At 42.9% G+C, this 17,175-nt stretch overlaps 1 protein-coding gene across 4 annotated transcripts in view; it reads left to right on the top strand.

Annotated features, from left to right (window-relative positions):
* Positions 1-16,872, top strand: part of PIK3CG (phosphatidylinositol-4,5-bisphosphate 3-kinase catalytic subunit gamma) — a 33,938-nt gene extending 17,066 nt beyond the window's left edge. For 3 of the 4 annotated variants that reach the window (XM_084897031.1, XM_084897030.1, XM_084897032.1), the window contains 3 exons: positions 1,090-1,201; positions 3,084-3,241; positions 14,242-16,872. In XM_084897031.1, the coding sequence (XP_084753157.1) occupies positions 1,090-1,201; positions 3,084-3,241; positions 14,242-14,520 (549 nt within the window). In that variant the 3' untranslated portion in view covers positions 14,521-16,872. Of the gene's footprint in view, positions 1-1,089; positions 1,202-3,083; positions 3,242-6,685; positions 7,074-14,241 lie in introns of those variants that run through there. The other variant, XM_084897033.1, reaches the window with a different exon arrangement.
* Positions 16,873-17,175: the final 303 nt, after the last annotated feature.

Genomic DNA, 17,175 nt, shown 5'->3' with positions numbered 1-17,175 from the left:
GAGCTCCCGCTTCTTGCCACTCCGAAGGCTCTTGAAGTTGTCCTTTTACGTGGCAATATCGATGTCACGTTTTCTAAAGGATCTGCCAGCGGCCTGCCTCCTGGTGTATGTCGTGCGGCCCTTTACCCGTGAGGCCGTGAGGGTTGTAGGCACCTTCCCGTGGTGACCTACCGTCGCGGTGTAAAACAGACGGGCTCTGTGCAGAACTCCACGAGCATTTGCTTTCCCTTTGGTTATCAGGCACGCTTTGCATCCAATGTGGTTTCTGTGAAATAATGTAGTAGCCCTTTTTATGACAGTCCATGTTTGTTGTTCAGCAGAAAAAAAAATTAGTTACCATGCATAAACGTCTTCCTACCTGGAAAACAGCACACACCCTATAAAGCGCTTACTCATTTATCACGTAAGTCTAACCTAAATGGTAAATTGTGGATGCTGAACATATCAGTTTCACATTCCCCTGAAGTACATGTGCTGAATCCTTCACAAGTCATGGGCTGTCGTTTAATAAAAGTTCTGCACAGGATTTATTAGTGCTTCTCATTGACATGGTTAGCAGGCTTTGGGGAAGGCAATGTAATTAGTAGCACTTATTAGAAGGTGACCAGACATCCCGATTTTTAACAATTTGTCCCACGTCCTGGGACACGGGACAAATTGTTAAAAATCGGGGCTGTCCCACCAAAAACAGGACGTCTGGTCACCTTAACTTATTAGTCTGTTATACATATGGATTGTGACCCCGTCACATTTTAACACATGCTCACCAATGACGAAGAAATCCCGAGTTCTGTGTAGTTGTTGGCAAGTAACACCTGGAGGGGAAGTGACCCCTTTGATTACATTGATGTTGCCCTTTGCCTCTTGTTTTCTCCTCCTGCTCTTGTGAATCATTGAATCTTTGCCTAAAATGTAAGTAGAGCGACGAGAAAGTTGGCACTTAACAGGTATGTTGATGGAACCACACACAACTAGTTTGCTCTCTGAAAATGGTTCCCAGAATGAGGTCTTGTGGAAAGTCATTTGTGATAGGTTCATGCTGCTCTCTGTGGTTAGAACACAACTCACATTCAGATGCATCTGAATTAGTTTCAGGCAGCCGTGGAGAGATTTGTTTATTCCTGTGCCGGCTACTGTGTGGCAACCTTTGTTCTTGGAATAGGCGACCGGCACAACGACAACATTATGATTACAGAGACAGGTGAGTTTATTTATTACTACCTTTAAAAAAAAATTGTGGTAAAATACATATAACATGAAATGTGCCACTTTAACCTGTTGTAAATGCACTTTAGCGACATTATGTACATTTGCATTGTTGTGCGGCCATCACCACCATTCCTTCCCAAAACTTGCTCATGTTCCCCAACTGAAACTCTGTACCCACTGAGCACTAACTCCACCTCCCCCAGCACAGAGGGATTTTTTCAAATGGAATGCAAGGTTGGAGCACATTTCTAGAAGTCATTATCATACAGGGACACGGATTCTGTGGTCGCCCTAGATTGCACAGGAGTGAGGAATGTAGGAAATGAGACTTAAGAAATATAAGTCAGAGAGTAGCTAGGATAAGATCATATCCCAGAAGCTAGTGAAGAAGGTGGGCACGATCAACAGTCAAATGTTATAGAAAAGCAAACAAAAAGAACTCACAGATATAGACCTTTATTTATTTTTTTAATTTTATTGATTTTTTACAGAGAGGAAGGAAGAGAGATAGTTAAAAACATCTACGAGAGAGAAACATCGATCAGCTGCCTCCTGCACACCCACTTCTGGGTATGTGCCCACAACCACGGTACACGCCCTTGACCAGAATCGAACCTGGGACCTTTCAGTCCGCAGGCCAACACTCTATCCACTGAGCCAAACGGGTTTCAGCAGATATAGACCTTTAAATCTAAAATGCTGTGCCTCCCCAACCTACCTCTGCTCACTAGTTCACTGTCCACTCTGACAGTGGTCAGTATTGGCTACCATGCCAAGAAATTTTTGTCTAAGAAATTCAGATCAATAAAACTGTGGTACATTTACATCATGGAATACTATGCAGCAATAAAAAAGAAGGTTCTCTTACCCTTAGTGACAGCATGAAGGAACCTGGAGAGTATTATGCTAAGCAAAATAAGCCAGTCAGAGAAAAATAAGTATCACATGATTTCACTCATGTGTGGAATTTAATGAATAAAATAAACTGATAAACAAAATAGATCCAGAGACATAGAAGAATGGAACAGACTGTCTAATCTCAGAGGGAAGGCAGGGGTGGATGGGTGGGTAGGTGGGAAGAGATTAATTGTATGTGTATATGAGTAACCCATGGACAAGAATAATAGGTTGGTGAAGGCCTGGGGCAGGGGGCTTGGGTGGATTAGAAGGGGTTAATGGAGGAAAAGGAGAACATATGTAATACTTTCAACAATAAAGATTTTTTTAAAAAAAGGAAATTTGGACCAACTTAAGAGTAGAGTCTGGACAAAGCACTATATCTGGGTAAACCACTTTTCTTTCTATGAGAATCAATAATGTATTGACTCTACATATGAAAAAGCTATACAAATGAGAAGAGATGATGGTAATTGTGATGGTGATGGTGACAATGAGATGGTAGAAATTGACCCAAAGGAAATTCAAATGATTTATTTCTAACATGCTACTCAAAAGTAAAAGGTAATGTCCCTCCCCCAAGTGGACTGAAACATCAGTCTATCTTGAATTACACAAAGTGTCTAAGAGAGTCTTGGGCATAATGAAGTCATATTAACCAGAGTTTTGATTTATATTTCTAAGAATAATTATGAGGCAAGAATTTTTTTTTAATAACATTTGACTCTCATTTAAAGAACACAGGAAGGGTAAAGAAAACACACTTGGTTCAAAGAGTGCTTTGTGGCCATTAACTACACACACCTGCTGAAACGAAAAATATCACCAGCTGATAAAACAGTGTAAAAATAGCTCTGTCACCCAAGATAGTTCATTGTCAGGCAACTTAAAAACACATCTTGAGAAGTAAACAAGCCAGAGTATTGTTACAAGCACTTATGCCAGTGTAATGATGTCAGACATTTTCTTCTTTTAAGGAAATCTATTTCATATTGACTTTGGGCACATTCTTGGGAATTACAAAAGCTTCCTGGGCATTAATAAGGAGAGAGTGCCATTTGTGCTAACCCCGGACTTCCTGTTTGTGATGGGGACTTCTGGAAAGAAGACAAGCCTACACTTCCAGAAATTTCAGGTAATTGGCCTCCTGATGATCACCTACTGTAAACAAGCAGGTGGTGCCTGCAGCACACAGCTGCCCTCAGCTTTCCTTCCACTTTGAGGCTCTTCTCACCTCTGCCCACCCTCTCTGGCATGACCCTCCCCCCAACCTCCCACCCGTATTCTCCATTCCTTCCCCAAGTGCAAAATGACGCTTCTCAGTAACCCTCCTACCTAAAACCAAACAGCAAGTAAACTGCCGGGGCTGGCAGCTGGAGAACATCAGCAGGAACTGGCACCTGCAGGGGGAGGCGCTGGAAGGAAGAGCAAGCCGGTTTGGTTGAATGTTTGTCTATCCAAGATATTGCCGAGAAAGTCCAAATTTTACATAGATTTTTCAGGATTCTCAAATGATTGCAGACTTCTCTTTTTTTATTTACTGATTTTTAGAAAGAAAGAGGAAAAGAGAGAAACATCGATTTGTTATTTCACTTATTTATGCATCATTCATGCATTCATTGGTTGATTCTTTTGAAAAATACGTTTTTATTGACTTTAGAGAGAGGAAGGGGGAGAGAAAGGAGAGAGAGAGAGAGAGAGAGAGAGAGAGAGAGAGAGAGAGAGAGAGAGAGAAACCAATCCGTTGCCTCTCATACACACCCTGACCAGGGACAGAACCCAAAATTTGGGCATGTGCCCCAACCAGGAATCAAACTGGCGCCCCTTCAGTGCATGGGGCAATGCTCAACCAATCGAGCCACACCCGCCAGGGCCATTGGTTGATCCCTGTATGTGCCCTGACCGAGGATCACACTCACAACCTTGGAGTATTGGGATGACGCTCTGACCAACCCCAGCTACCCGGCCAGGGCAATAGGAGACTTCTCTTGATTTTTGCTACAGGTGAATATTTATCACTTTATTCACACAGAATTCTTGTGGCACCACCGTGTGCTTTTCTCATTTTTGTAAAAGAAGGTCCCTTCTCTCATTTGAAATCCTGTCAGCTTGTCTACAGGTCCTGGGAAGAGTGCTGGCTTGTCCTGCTGACCTGCAAATAAGTTTCTACCTGGGTTTACCCAGCTCCCTGGGGGCATGGACATTCCAGCTTCTTTTCCATCCCTTCCTGGGCTGCACCCACTTCTGACCATCAGATATTTTCAATGCCTGAGGAGTACGACTCTCATGCTTGCAAACCTAATAACCGCAAATGCTCATAACTCGGAGAAATTGTGGTTACTGCTGTAACAGGCCGATGCTGTAGCCATGCAAACACAAAATGGAGCAAGAGGCCGTGAGTGATCGCTTCCAACGTACGTCTTGGGCTCCCCTTACGTAGCCCCCTCCCTTAGTGTGTCTCGATTTGTAGTCAGCGTTTTAGGAACAAGCCTTTTTCCTGAGTCCCTTCTCAGGCCCATGTTATCCTTGGGAGGTGACACGGGTCTGAAGCTCAGTAAAACAGGAACTAGACTATGTTGTTTTGAAACCTGCCTGTCCTTGTTTGTTCTCCTGCCCAGTTTTCACTTCAGCGATCACAGGACTGGCCCTCCCACCGTTGCGGGAGTGTTGTCAGAGAGACGGAGGTCTCCTGGCCAGATGGTCTCAGGGTTTTCAGGGTGTGTTTTTCTGTGTAAACTCATCTGGGTTCAGACTATTTCCAGGGATTTGATACGTTGCAGTCCTGTTTTTCTTTAAAGTTAAAAAATCCTATGTTTTGACAACTTCCTAGAAGAGAAAAATGGTTCTACAAAAATGACAAAAGAAAAAGAAAGGAACAAAAGAACAGGGTACCTGAAAGAATTTTTACCATTTAAAGGAGGGAAAACACGGCACATCACCTCTTGGAAGAGGTTCCTATGACTAGCTTTGAACAAACAAGGCAGCCATAGTGCCATTTAAAGAAGTAGGCACGAGGGATTGACCTCCCTGGCTGGCTCTCCTTGTTTCTCTTCCTTTTTGCTTGTGGTTTCCCCCAGTGATCGTCCCTCTGTCCTGTGGCTGACCACACCCTGTAGACCCCTAAGTGCCCATGTCAACCCTCAAATCCCGGGAAACTTCCCCTTAGTCCTCTTTATTTTATTATTTTTTAATTTCTTTATTGATTAAGGTATCACATAATTGTCCTCAACCTCTCCATTCCAATCTCCCACTCCCCTCCACTCAGGCCCCCACCCCCCTATTGTCCTCCACCACTGGTTAGGCTCCTATGTATGTCCATAAGTTCTTTGGTTGGTCTGGAGATCCTTTGCACAAGTTCTCCTCTCCGTCTGGAAGCCTCTTTCCATCCTTTGTGGCCAAAACTTGTTTCTTACGCCATGAAAGCCTCTTTAAGTAAAGTGGCATCTTGGCGGCGGGCCCCACTGAAAACACACTTTCATACATTTCGTTGGACTCTGTCGCTGAGATCTGTGCTTTGGCTATTGGCGCGCTGTTTCAGGGCCTGTGAACATGTGCTCGTTGAGCCTTAAGCACAGATCCGGCATGGCGTTGTGGTTGGAAGGATGAGCTTTGGAGCAGACAGACTTGAATTTGAGTCCCGGCCCTGCTATTTAGTTGCTGTGTGTGTGATACAAATTATCTATCCTTTCAGAACCCCTGTTTCCTCATCTGTAAAGTGGGAATACTAGGACCTGAATCATGTTATTTTTTTAGGGATTATTTAAATGAAATGTGTAGAATGCTTAGCCTAGCACCTCGACTGTCGAAGGAAGTCAAACACATCACAGCAGGTCTGCACACTCTGAACTCTTTCAAGTGAAGGGGCCCTTCCTGGCATGACACATATAAACCATGAAAACACATTCTTGTTCTGGTTAAGGAGCAAGCGAGGGTCCCCGCTCTGCCTGCCTCCTTGTCTGCACCTCCTCTCTGCACTGGTCCCCACCCTCCTCACTCACAGTAGGAAAGAAGCCAGACACATGTACATGTACGTGTACAGTTATCCAGTATGCTGAATTTCTAAAGCTTCCAGCCTGACAAAGATGAGCAGCGAGTTTTTCACCTTGAACTAACTCGGACCCTTTGACAGTTTTTCCTCACGTACCACTAAGCCTCTCGGAACATCTTCCGTGTCTTCATGTTGTGTTCCCTTCCTGAGATGAAGTCCTTCAGGCTCAGGAAGCACATCTCTAAACTCTCTCAATAGCACCTCAGGATCCTGGGTAATAAAGCTGCCATTTTTAGGTGAGCTGGGAAACGTTGTATATGTTTACGTTGGAACCAGAGGTGTCCTCATTTCCAGCGAATCGCTAATTTTGAGTGGACAAGGTTGATTAATGCATGCAGCGCATCTGAATAACTTGTTAGAAAGGGTGGGGGAAAGTTGACCCACTTTTTGTTAAGGACAAAGGTGAACCTTCTCCACAAAGTCTTAAAAATATTCCCAGCAAGTGGCCAGCAAAGGGGGGAGGAGGGGGGGCGGTCAGAGGGCCTGAAAGGGGACGGTGCTCCTTTATTGCATCTCTCTCTTCTTTCCAAGGGAGCCTGTTTGGCCAAGGACCACGCTCATCATTTATTTCTAGAATAGTGGAGTGTTCAGGAACAAACTATCCCATACGGACAAGGAGACACAAAACCAGGAATGTCTGTTAGCCTTTGGAGCAGCAGCCTACACCAGCGAGCTAAACAGATATATTTCAACGACGACAATTTGAAAAGTAAATTCTCCTTAGAAAAACATCTCCCTTTCTGAAGGGATTTAAAAAACAAAACACACACAGTGTTTTGCCCACTGGTAATTTATTTTAGAACCATTTTGTTTTCAATTTCATTGAACAGTCATAGTGAGTTTTGTCTCTATTTAAACATAGTAACTGCTTCTTTAAAAAATAATCTAGCAAAATATTGAAAATATCAGGAGGATAAAAAACAAAACAAAACAAAACAAATCCCCCCACACACACACACACACACCAGGGTTCCACTTTCCAAAAAAAAAACAAAACATTGGCAACATCTTAAGAGTTTTTCTTTCATTGTACTAAATATCTGGTGTTTTAGAAGGTTGCAAGTTGACCAAAACTTGGCTAAAAACTCAAGTTAAGAAATAAATACCATATCACTCCCTTAAACTGCTCAGTGACTTCTCATCTCACTTGGAATAAAGTCTGTCTAATCTTGCCCCGCAGGGCCCTGGGCCATGGCACCCTCCCTACGTTCACTCGGGTCGCAGTGGCCTTCCTGCCCACCTCCCCCATCCAGCTGTTCCTCGCTGCCCTTTAGGGCCCAGCTTAAATGTTGTTTGTCAGAGCAGTCTTCTAAATGAGGTCCCTCGTGCTACTCTTTGCCACAGCCCCCTGCATGTTGCCTTCATAGCATCTGTCACAGCATGTCATTATTTGTGCTAGCCTGCTCTTTACCTAGCCCTTCCCAGAGTAAGCTCTGTGCAACAGGGACCAATCTTGCCTGCATCCCTCCCATGGGGCCTGAGACATATAAGCACATGGGAGGGAACTTGGGGAGTGAAGAAATGAACAGTAGAGGGCAAATCCTGCATCGGTCAGAGATGGATGAGACTAGCAATTAAATCCTGGGGGGATAGAAAATGGGCTGTAAGGGCTGGGTTCAATTTCATTTTGTCCTATGTTGGACTATAGGAATATTCCACATTTAACTTCATGCCCTTGCTCATGTTATTCTTTCTACCTGGGTGTTCCTTCCCCACTCTGGATCATGACCAAAACATGAGCAAGGAGGTGAAGTTGGTATTTCGTATCAGTATTAAGGAACAAAAGCACAGTTGTCCAGTGTGGATGGAACATAGGATACATGGGAGTATGTATTGGAATTGGCATCAAGTAAGGAGATGTGGGTCCAATCTGTACAGTGCCTGGGCTGGATTGGGGTGGGTAGAAAACTAAGCATAAAGGTTTTTTGGAGCGCAGTTGATTAATCACAAGATGCCGTAATAAAGGCCTCATACAGGTCAACAGAGAAATTACAGTTTATCTGTCAAAGTGCTCATGACTTTGACAAAGGATTCTCTCCCGGGATTTGTACCCTAGCCCACCATCAAGCTCAGCCTCCGCCATCCAGGGCTGAGAATCTGCGCTTCACTCTGTGCCAGCATCGGAAGATGTGCTCAGAGAAGGGTCCAGCATCAGCCGTCTGTAGGAGTTCAGCTGTGTTGGTGGGACCGCTCGCCTGATGCAGGCTTGCCTGGGGCTGCAGAGTTGTTAGGACTTGGATAAGCTCACTGAGTTTTATCACTCTTCTGGGAAGATATAAACGTATCGCTAAGAGATGGCCTTGGACTGGCTACGTGTTGACCAGCATGCCATGTCAGTAAATAAGACGTTAGACCCCTGGTACTTGCAACATTTATCGAGAATAACCTTCCAACCGGCACCATTCTCTCAATGTTTAGTTTCTTTTAGAGAATTGTTTTGTCTACCACCGGGATATCATTGAGGACACTGTTCACCACGTTACAGAGTGTACTTTCGTAAAGTTCCTCTTGCGAAATTTCTGTCAGGTCTCAGTCTCTAGGAAAGCTAAACAAACATTTTTTTTTTTTAATCTTCTGAACACTGGATGTAGTAACACATTCAATTTTTCTTTTGACTACAGATATATTTGAAGATTGACTACTCATAGCAAGTGTATAGAATTTATGACATATAGGTTTAGTCTCTTTCCCAAACTCACTGTAGGTCATTTTCTTTGCTAGTCCCTTTCATTTTCCTATCCACTTCTAATTAATGTTGTTTTGACGCTTATGTGTCCAAATAATCCACCTGCAATCCTTTTTTGGAACAAGGCTAGAAGATAAATAGCACACACCTCCACAAACGGTCTAGTCTATTTAGAATATTTGACTAAAATAGAACAGTTTAATTGTAACCATTACCTATAATGAGCTTCTAGCTAAATATTTGAGAAGATGGCAGTTCAGCCCTTCCTCTAGTAGACAGAGCTAGTCTGAGAATCATTTTTAAGAAGTCCTTAAAGATAAGAATCCTAATTCACACTGAATAAATGCATGGCCGAGAGTCAGATACACTCTTACTTCAGATTTACCGAAGTGTTATTAGGTCTGCTAATTAGTGACCTATTCTGTTTTGCCAAAATAACTTCTAAAAAGACATTGCCTAGTCCTCACCAATTCATTGGTTTTTATAAAAATGGAAATAAAATCTCCTGCCTTTGAAATACTATTTTCCTCCACTCTCTCCATCCTCTACACTACAGACAGAGGCAACATGATTATTTAAGGAAAGGTTGATGGGTGAGAACATTTCTTTTCATTGATGAGTATTTGTTTTTCTTGTCTCTCTCACCTCAGCCCTAGAATCGGCTCCAGGGGTTTCTGTTTTATGATTCTGAGATTACTTCCTCATTTTTGTGCATTTTTGTGCAGTAATTATATTTCGAGATGAGAATGGAGGAAGAAAAAATAGGCCTATTCCACATGACCGTAAACAGTTCAAGGCAACCACAGCTGGTTGTTAAGAAATGAGTAGATTGTACATAGAAAGTCATTTCTTTTCAATTTAGTGGACCGATACGTTGGGCCAGTTCACAAATCAAGTCAATGTTTTGACACTGAAATGGTAAGGAGTGCCTTTGTCCTCAAGAATGGTGGGAGCGGTGGTTTTGTAAAAGCAATCGTTCCATTGGTACTTGATGCACTTGAATCAACTATGAATTAAGAGCAGATGTACGATGTAGGTTCAATCTATTAGCTCCTAAAGCAGGGGTCCTCAAACTTTTTAAAGTGGGGGCCAGATCACGGTCCCTCAGAGAGCTGGAGGGCCGGACTATATGAACTACTAATTCCTACTGTAACACCTTGGCTGCGCTCACTGCCCAAAAAACCTGGCAGGCAGGATCAGACTCCCCTGGGGGCTGCATGTGGCCCGCGGGCCGTAGTTTGAAGACCCCTGTCCTAAAGGGTAGTGTTCCAACTAATGACACTAACAAAACTACAGTGTTCCCCACATTCACACGCATCAGCAAGTACATTAGCCACGTCCCTGCCACCAGATTGTTCCTCTACCCTAGGGGTGTCGAACTCAATCAGAGAAGGGGCCAAAATCTAAAATCCAGCCTAAATCGCAGGCCGAATGGTTTACTGAACAGTCATAAACTGACAATGTCATAAACTGACAGCGGAGTGCAGTGATGACAGCGCGGTGCGGGCCACATTGCAAGGCCTGGCGGGCTGGATTTGGCCCGTGGGCCTTGTGTTTGACATATGTGCTCTACCCCTTCTCTACTGAATAACAGAAAGCCTTCAACAGGCCTCTGAGAAGGACAGAAAGGAGGGTATGTGAGGTCAGTGCCGGGCAGCTTAGGCAGAAGGGGAAAGTCTGTTGCTACAGCCAGTAACTTCTGTTCTGGGCTTCCCCTCGAGCTCCCCACCCCACATCCTCGTGGTCCCTCAGACCACAGGCCTTGGGCTGGAGCAGCGTGGCCAAGGATGTTCTCACAGGAGGAAGGCTGAGTACAAGGGGCAGAAACGATACCTCTGGGGCTTGAGTGGGTGGAGCAAGCACTCACTGTGCCCCTCACAGCAATGGAACCACTTGCATATGTAGCCTTTGTGTTCTGTGCGCCCATCTTCCTTCCCACTTCAATGGGCCAGCATAAACCCCTGGTTGGAGTGAGGCTTGTCTCCTACTCCAACCCACCTCACCTCCTAGGTCTTTACTGCCTGAGGAGGCATTTCTCACAGGTGGTCCAGATGGGATGGTGACCTCTCAGCCTTGAGAAGTATGTGACCAATAATGCAACTTCTCACATTATTAATAACTAGAGGCCCAGGCCTGCACCCTCTCGCAATCTGGCATCCCTCGAGGGTTGGACAGCCGGTTTCAGCCTGATCCCCAAAGGCCAGGTTGAGGGACCCTACAAATGCACCATTGGGGCCAGGGGGGGACCGCATAAGGACTCCAGAGCGTGTCTGGCTCATCTCATCCAGTCCTGATCAGCCGGATCCCAGCAACAAGCTAACCTACAGGTCAGAGTGACTGCCCTCTGGTGGTCAATGCATGTCATAACAACTGGTCAAATGGTTAAACGAATGGTGGGACACTTAGTATATTAGGTTTTTATTATATAGGATAGCCAACCACTTACATAGCACTTAAATCTCACCACAACCTTATGTAAGGGGTGTTGTTATTATTATTATTCCACAGATGAGCAAACTGATGTTAAGAAAGGTTAAGTAACTTCTGTGACAAGAAACTTATCTAAAATAAAGCCAAGTTTTGAATCCAGGCAGTGAGGTGTGAGTGTCTACTTTTAACCACTGCTCCACACTACTTTTACATAAAACATAAGTAAATCTGCACGAAGTATCTAAGTCTGCATAGCCAGTCAGAATTTAAACATTGCATCTGACAAGTATAGGATGACATTTTTTCCTCATAGAACTGACTCTTGTATATAAAAATCAGAACTAACCAAATAAATTAGAGCCAGAAGAAATTCCTCATCTGGGTGAGATGGCCTTCAAGAGAGGCAGGGCAGTTACTTTGTTTCTTCCTGCACTGCTACTGCGATTGGTGAATCACTGGATTGTCACTTAACACATCTTTACTGGGAATTTGTAGATTGGGATTATAATAACTTCACCCCAGGTTAATTATCCTCCTCAAAAAATTTCTGTTTGGTCACACAGAGGTCTCAGACAGGGGGGTGTGTGTGGGTGTGGGTGTGTGTGTGGGTGTGTGGGTGTGTGTGTGGTGGCGGGGAGAGGGGAATTGCTTGTAGCTCCCTGTGTATAGAAGGATAGAAAGTAATTAAAAATCAGAATGTAATTTAATTCAAAATCAAAAGGCATTCTCATCTACGCTTTTGTGAAAACTGTGCGAATTGGCAAATTAATGAGTATGTTGCCTGGGGTGAAGTCTGCCCTTAACCTGTGTAATTAGCAAAAAAGGAGAGAGACCTCAGTGAGTCCTATAAATGAGCAAGACAAGATGATTTCCTGCCTGTCGGTGGAATCATTAAGAATGCAAGAGCCTAATGCACTGGGGCCACTTCCAGGAAACAAATGATGTCTGGGCTGCAGCAGGAACCGCTATCTTCTGTCTGTGGAGTCTCCCACAGAGCCCATCTACCCTCCATGTAGGGAAAAGAGAGGATTTGGTATATGCCGTCTCTGTGCATTATATATATATATATATTAGAGGCCCGGTGCACAAAATTTGTGCACAAGATAGGGAAGGGTCCCTGAGCCAGGCTTACACCCTCTCACAATCCGGTACCCCTCAGGGGATGCCTGCCTGCCTGATCATCCCTAACCACCTCTGCCTGCCTGATTGCCCTTAATTCTCGCTTACCTGCCTGATCACTCCTAACCACTTGTCTGCCTCTCTGATTATCCCTAACTGCTCACCTACCTTCCTGATCACCCCTAACCACTCTGCCTGCCTGATGTCCCTACCCACTGGCTTGCCTGCCTGATCGCCCCAACAACTAATCTGCCTGCCTTATCACCCCTAACCACTCTACCTGCCTGCCTGATCACCCCTAATTACTCACCTGCTGGGCTGATCGCCCCTAACCACCTCTGCCTCAGCATTTGCCACCGCAGCTTTGTCCAGAAGGATGTCCAGAAGGTTGTTTGGCTGTCCAGTCTAATTAGCATATTACACATTTATTATTATAGATATCGCCTACCTAAAAAGTGCCAGAATACTCCATGAGTTGTTGTCTTTGGATAGGGTTATGCATACACAGAGTGACACAAGCATGGTAACCATTGTCACTGCAATTACCCTGCCACATGCAAATGACACAGAAGAGATCATCTAAGTGTAAAAAGACAAAATCACTATTAATATTTTGCCTGTAAACTTATATTCTTTTTTAAAAAGTATTTTGTGTAAAGTTACCAAAATGGGATTATACTATGTGTTGTTTCATACCTGATTTTTAACTCAAACATTTTTACATGCTTATTAAACACTAGAGGACTGGTGTACAAAATTCGTGCACTTGGGAAGGGGGGGTCCCCTCAGCCCAGCCTGCACCCTCTCCAATCTGAGACATCCCCTCACAATCCAGGACTGCTGACTCCCAACCACTCACCTACCTGCCAGCCTGATCACCCCCTAACTACTCCCCTGCCAGTCTGTTTGATACCTAACTACTCCCCTGCCGGTCTGGTCACCCCCAATTGCCCTCATGGGCTGGCCTGATTGCCCAAAACTGCCCTCCCTATTTGGCTATAGTGTATTATTCTTTTAACAGGTTATTCAGTATATTATTTGAAAGATTTATGTTTTATTATTGTTAAATTCAATTTCCCTTAACACTCTATATTTGCCAAGTTATGATATTAAGTTTGGGTTATTCTCATGTTATGAACTTGGGAACTTTCCTCTTTTTCTAAGCTTTGGAATAACTTAATTGGCATAAGCATGCCTGGTGCTTATTAAGTGGATTTAACTCACCTGTATCATCTAACTCCCCTATATCACCTGTGTTATCTGCAGCCAGAGCATTTTTTTAAAGCCCTCTCTTTCACTCGGTATTCAGAATGTGTATTAAAATTCCAAAGTTCACCTAACAATTTTGAGAGTCAGACAATGAAAGACTAACTCATCGATTTTCTTAGAATTGTGAAGACGAACACAAAAATCTCAAACACAATGTTTCCATCGCTTCTTTGGATTTCATTAGCCCTTGGCAAAGATTGTTTATGCTTAGCTGAAGATTATGGATTCCGGTATTGTGTTCAAAACTGACTCATTGCTCTTCAGAGACTGCAGAAATGTCCACCCTCAATTTCCCAGGAAAGAGCTGAAGAGAAAATACAGAGTAAGAAATAAGACGAACCTTCACCGTATCTCTTAGTTCTCCTTGAGCACACCTGGATATATGTATCTACATGAAGGTGCTTAAGAGATTACAAAAAACAGTTTCTGTTCTCAGCAAACTTTTCATCGGCGGCAGGGGCCCTACCTGGGTATGCTGGTTTCTTCCCACAGACAGCGTGATGCCATGGGAATTCCAGGACCCACTATCGCTAGCCTGTTTAGTTACCGTGACCACAGTAACAGCATGTTTTTCTCTATTCAGGACGTCTGCGCTAAGGCTTATCTGGCCCTCCGTCATCACACAAACCTCCTGATCATCTTGTTCTCCATGATGCTGATGACGGGGATGCCCCAGCTAACAAGCAAAGAAGATATTGAGTACATTCGGGATGCCCTGACCGTGGGGAAAAGCGAGGAGGATGCTGGGAAGTATTTTCTCGATCAGATTGAAGTTTGCAGAGACAAAGGATGGACTGTGCAGTTTAACTGGTTCCTGCATCTTGTTCTCGGCATCAAACAAGGAGAGAAACACTCCGCCTAATGCTCTGGGCTAGGAAAAAAACAAGTTAGTGTTCCAAAGCTTTAAATTAGCGTGTCAATCATCAACGTTGGATTTAAATTGTAATAGGACATTATGAAAGCTGGCACTTCCAATATATATAGCTCTTTCCCTAGCTGAGCTCTTCACTGGAGAAAAATATTGGCATGTCTGATTGTTTAAGGATAGTTCGGTTCTAGGCCTATTCGCAGATTTGTTTCTATCTCATTTGTCTCAGTGATTTTGGAGAATAGTCTACGTTTAAACAGACTCATCAGATTTCTAACTTGTTGTGCCTGATGTTTTGACTATCTTATTATTGAGTGCTTCTGGAAATTCTTTGGAATAATTTGTGACATCTATTTTCATGTGGGTTTACTCTCAATTTTGGTTATCCTTGTGTTCCTCAAGCTCTTTACAGAAAATAATGCGCTCATTGTAGTCTTTGTCTCACCCCTTAACGGTATTTTCAAACATCCCCTCGTTGTCTGCAGATACCAGGGAGACACTAAAAGGAAGAAAAGTGAGATCGTCTTTTTAGTGTCTTTTGCAATGAGGTCCAACTGAGACTCACAAACACAGAATAGAAAACCTGAACCTTTATGCCTTGGCCCTTCTCTGCGGGCTGGTTCCAAGGTTATAAAAAGGGAACAAGAGAGATGAGACCCTTTGTCCCCACTCTGTCCACAGAGCAAATTATTAAGTGCAACTATTATAGCCTTGTCCAGCATAGAACCAAGAAGCAAGTAAAGGGACTCATTTTTCATATTTTTTCCCTCCCTTTCTCCCTGCTTCTCTTCTCCCTCCAGCCACCCTCCCACAGCTTTTTACCCAGAGTTGTGAAATTTTCAAGAACCCCTTTACTCTAGATTCAAAAATTAGTTGAGAAAGAATTTCTCCAGTAGGGTTACTTGGATTTTTGGCGTTTATTTGTAAAGATATTTGAAGCAGGTTTTGTTGTTGTTGTTTTGTTTTTTTAAGTATATTATTAAAGGAGACATTCTAGAAATTATGAATTAGTTCCAAATATGTTGGTTTTAAATTTTGGTCTGGGCAGCTTTTTCTTTTTTCTTTGTTTTTAACAGAAGAAGATATTTGCTATCTAAAAAGTACCCGAGTTAGGAAGAACACTACTTGCCCTATCCACCGCTCAGTCTAAAGAACTATTAAACTTTGACACATTCTTCAGGTTTTCAAAAAACAATTGAAATGTCTTTTTCAAAAACTATTACCATTTCTTAATTACTTTGCTATTTATTGGAAGTGTTGGTTAACCTTAGAGAAAGATCGTTATTTATAAAATATATTAAAATTACTTCTAGGTAATACTTTACAAAGGATAACTTTGTGAACCGTGTCTATTTATATTAGATATAAATATATATAAAATTTCAATTTTTCTAACTAGATACCTGGTTTGGTGTAACCCAAACCTTTCTTCTGTGTATGCAAGTGCTCTGTGCTTCTTAACTCTGGGTACAAATAGGAATCACCAGGGACACTTTTTAAAATGCACAGCCTGGACCAGCCGGTGTAGCTCAGTGGTTGAGCATTGACCTATGAACTAGGAGGTCATGGTTCGATTCCTGGTTAGGGAATATGCCTGGGTTGTAGGCTCGACCCTAGATTTGGGGGAGTGCAGAAGGCTGCCGATCGATGATTTTCTTTCATCATTAATGTCCCTATCTCTCCCTTCCTCTCCGAAATCAATAAAGATATATTTTATAAATAAATAAATAAATAAATAAATAAATAAATAAAGTAAAATACGCTGCCTGAGCACCAATCTCAGGCTACGAATTAATTCATTTGGGATGAGGCCCAGACATCAGTATTTTTCTAAGTATTCTGGGTGGTTCTAACATACAGGGTTCGAAAAGCCCTGCACGCCTTTGAAGGCGTATGTGGAACTGCTGCCTTGCCCATTGAGCCTTTCCCCTGACACATAAGGTATCGATTAAACACTTTCTTTACAGCTCATCTTTTACAACCATGTTCTGTCCCTCACAGAGGAATACACATTTCATTACAAGGACCATGCCCGGTAATGGAATGTATAATCCTCTGTGGTAATGAAAGATAGGTGTTTTATTAAATATATCTTTTACAGGAGGTAAATTATTTTTTAAAACCTTAAATATAGGAATTCTGCAGCATAATTTGGAGGCTGTTAGTCCTAAGTAATTGGAAATTATTTTTGGAAGCAAGTACAAAAAAATAACTTAGGAAGTTAAGTTTCTGAAGCAAGATACTTTATTTGACCTTCATTTGATGAGCTCGGCTCTATGTGACTATGACATAAATGTCAATTGTATTTTACAATATGAATAAGAAATAAAATAAATTTCTATTGTTAAAGGCTCTGCTGTCTTATTTTCTACTTAATCCAGCCTAACGATTCTGGATCATACATGTGGTTCTAGTCTGGGAGTGTGTCTGCATATTCTTAGACCTGTTTGCAGGACAGGTGCCAGGAGCCTAAAGCACTCACTGGGCCCAAGCCCATTCAGAAAGCTGAGACGTTCCCTCTTCCGGACAATCCAGTTATCCCCACTTACATTTGCATATTAACTACAAATTATTGAATGTGGATTTAAATAAAATCAAATCTGATGTCTTGTGTTCTCTTGTATACATATTTTAATATCTGAAGGGGCA

This window comes from Pipistrellus hanaki, assembly GCF_964339955.1.
Source record: "Pipistrellus hanaki genome assembly, chromosome: 10".
NCBI lineage: Eukaryota > Metazoa > Chordata > Mammalia > Chiroptera > Vespertilionidae > Pipistrellus > Pipistrellus hanaki.
The sequence above is the reverse complement of the archived record's forward strand: the minus strand, read 5'-3'. Positions and strand labels throughout refer to the sequence as shown.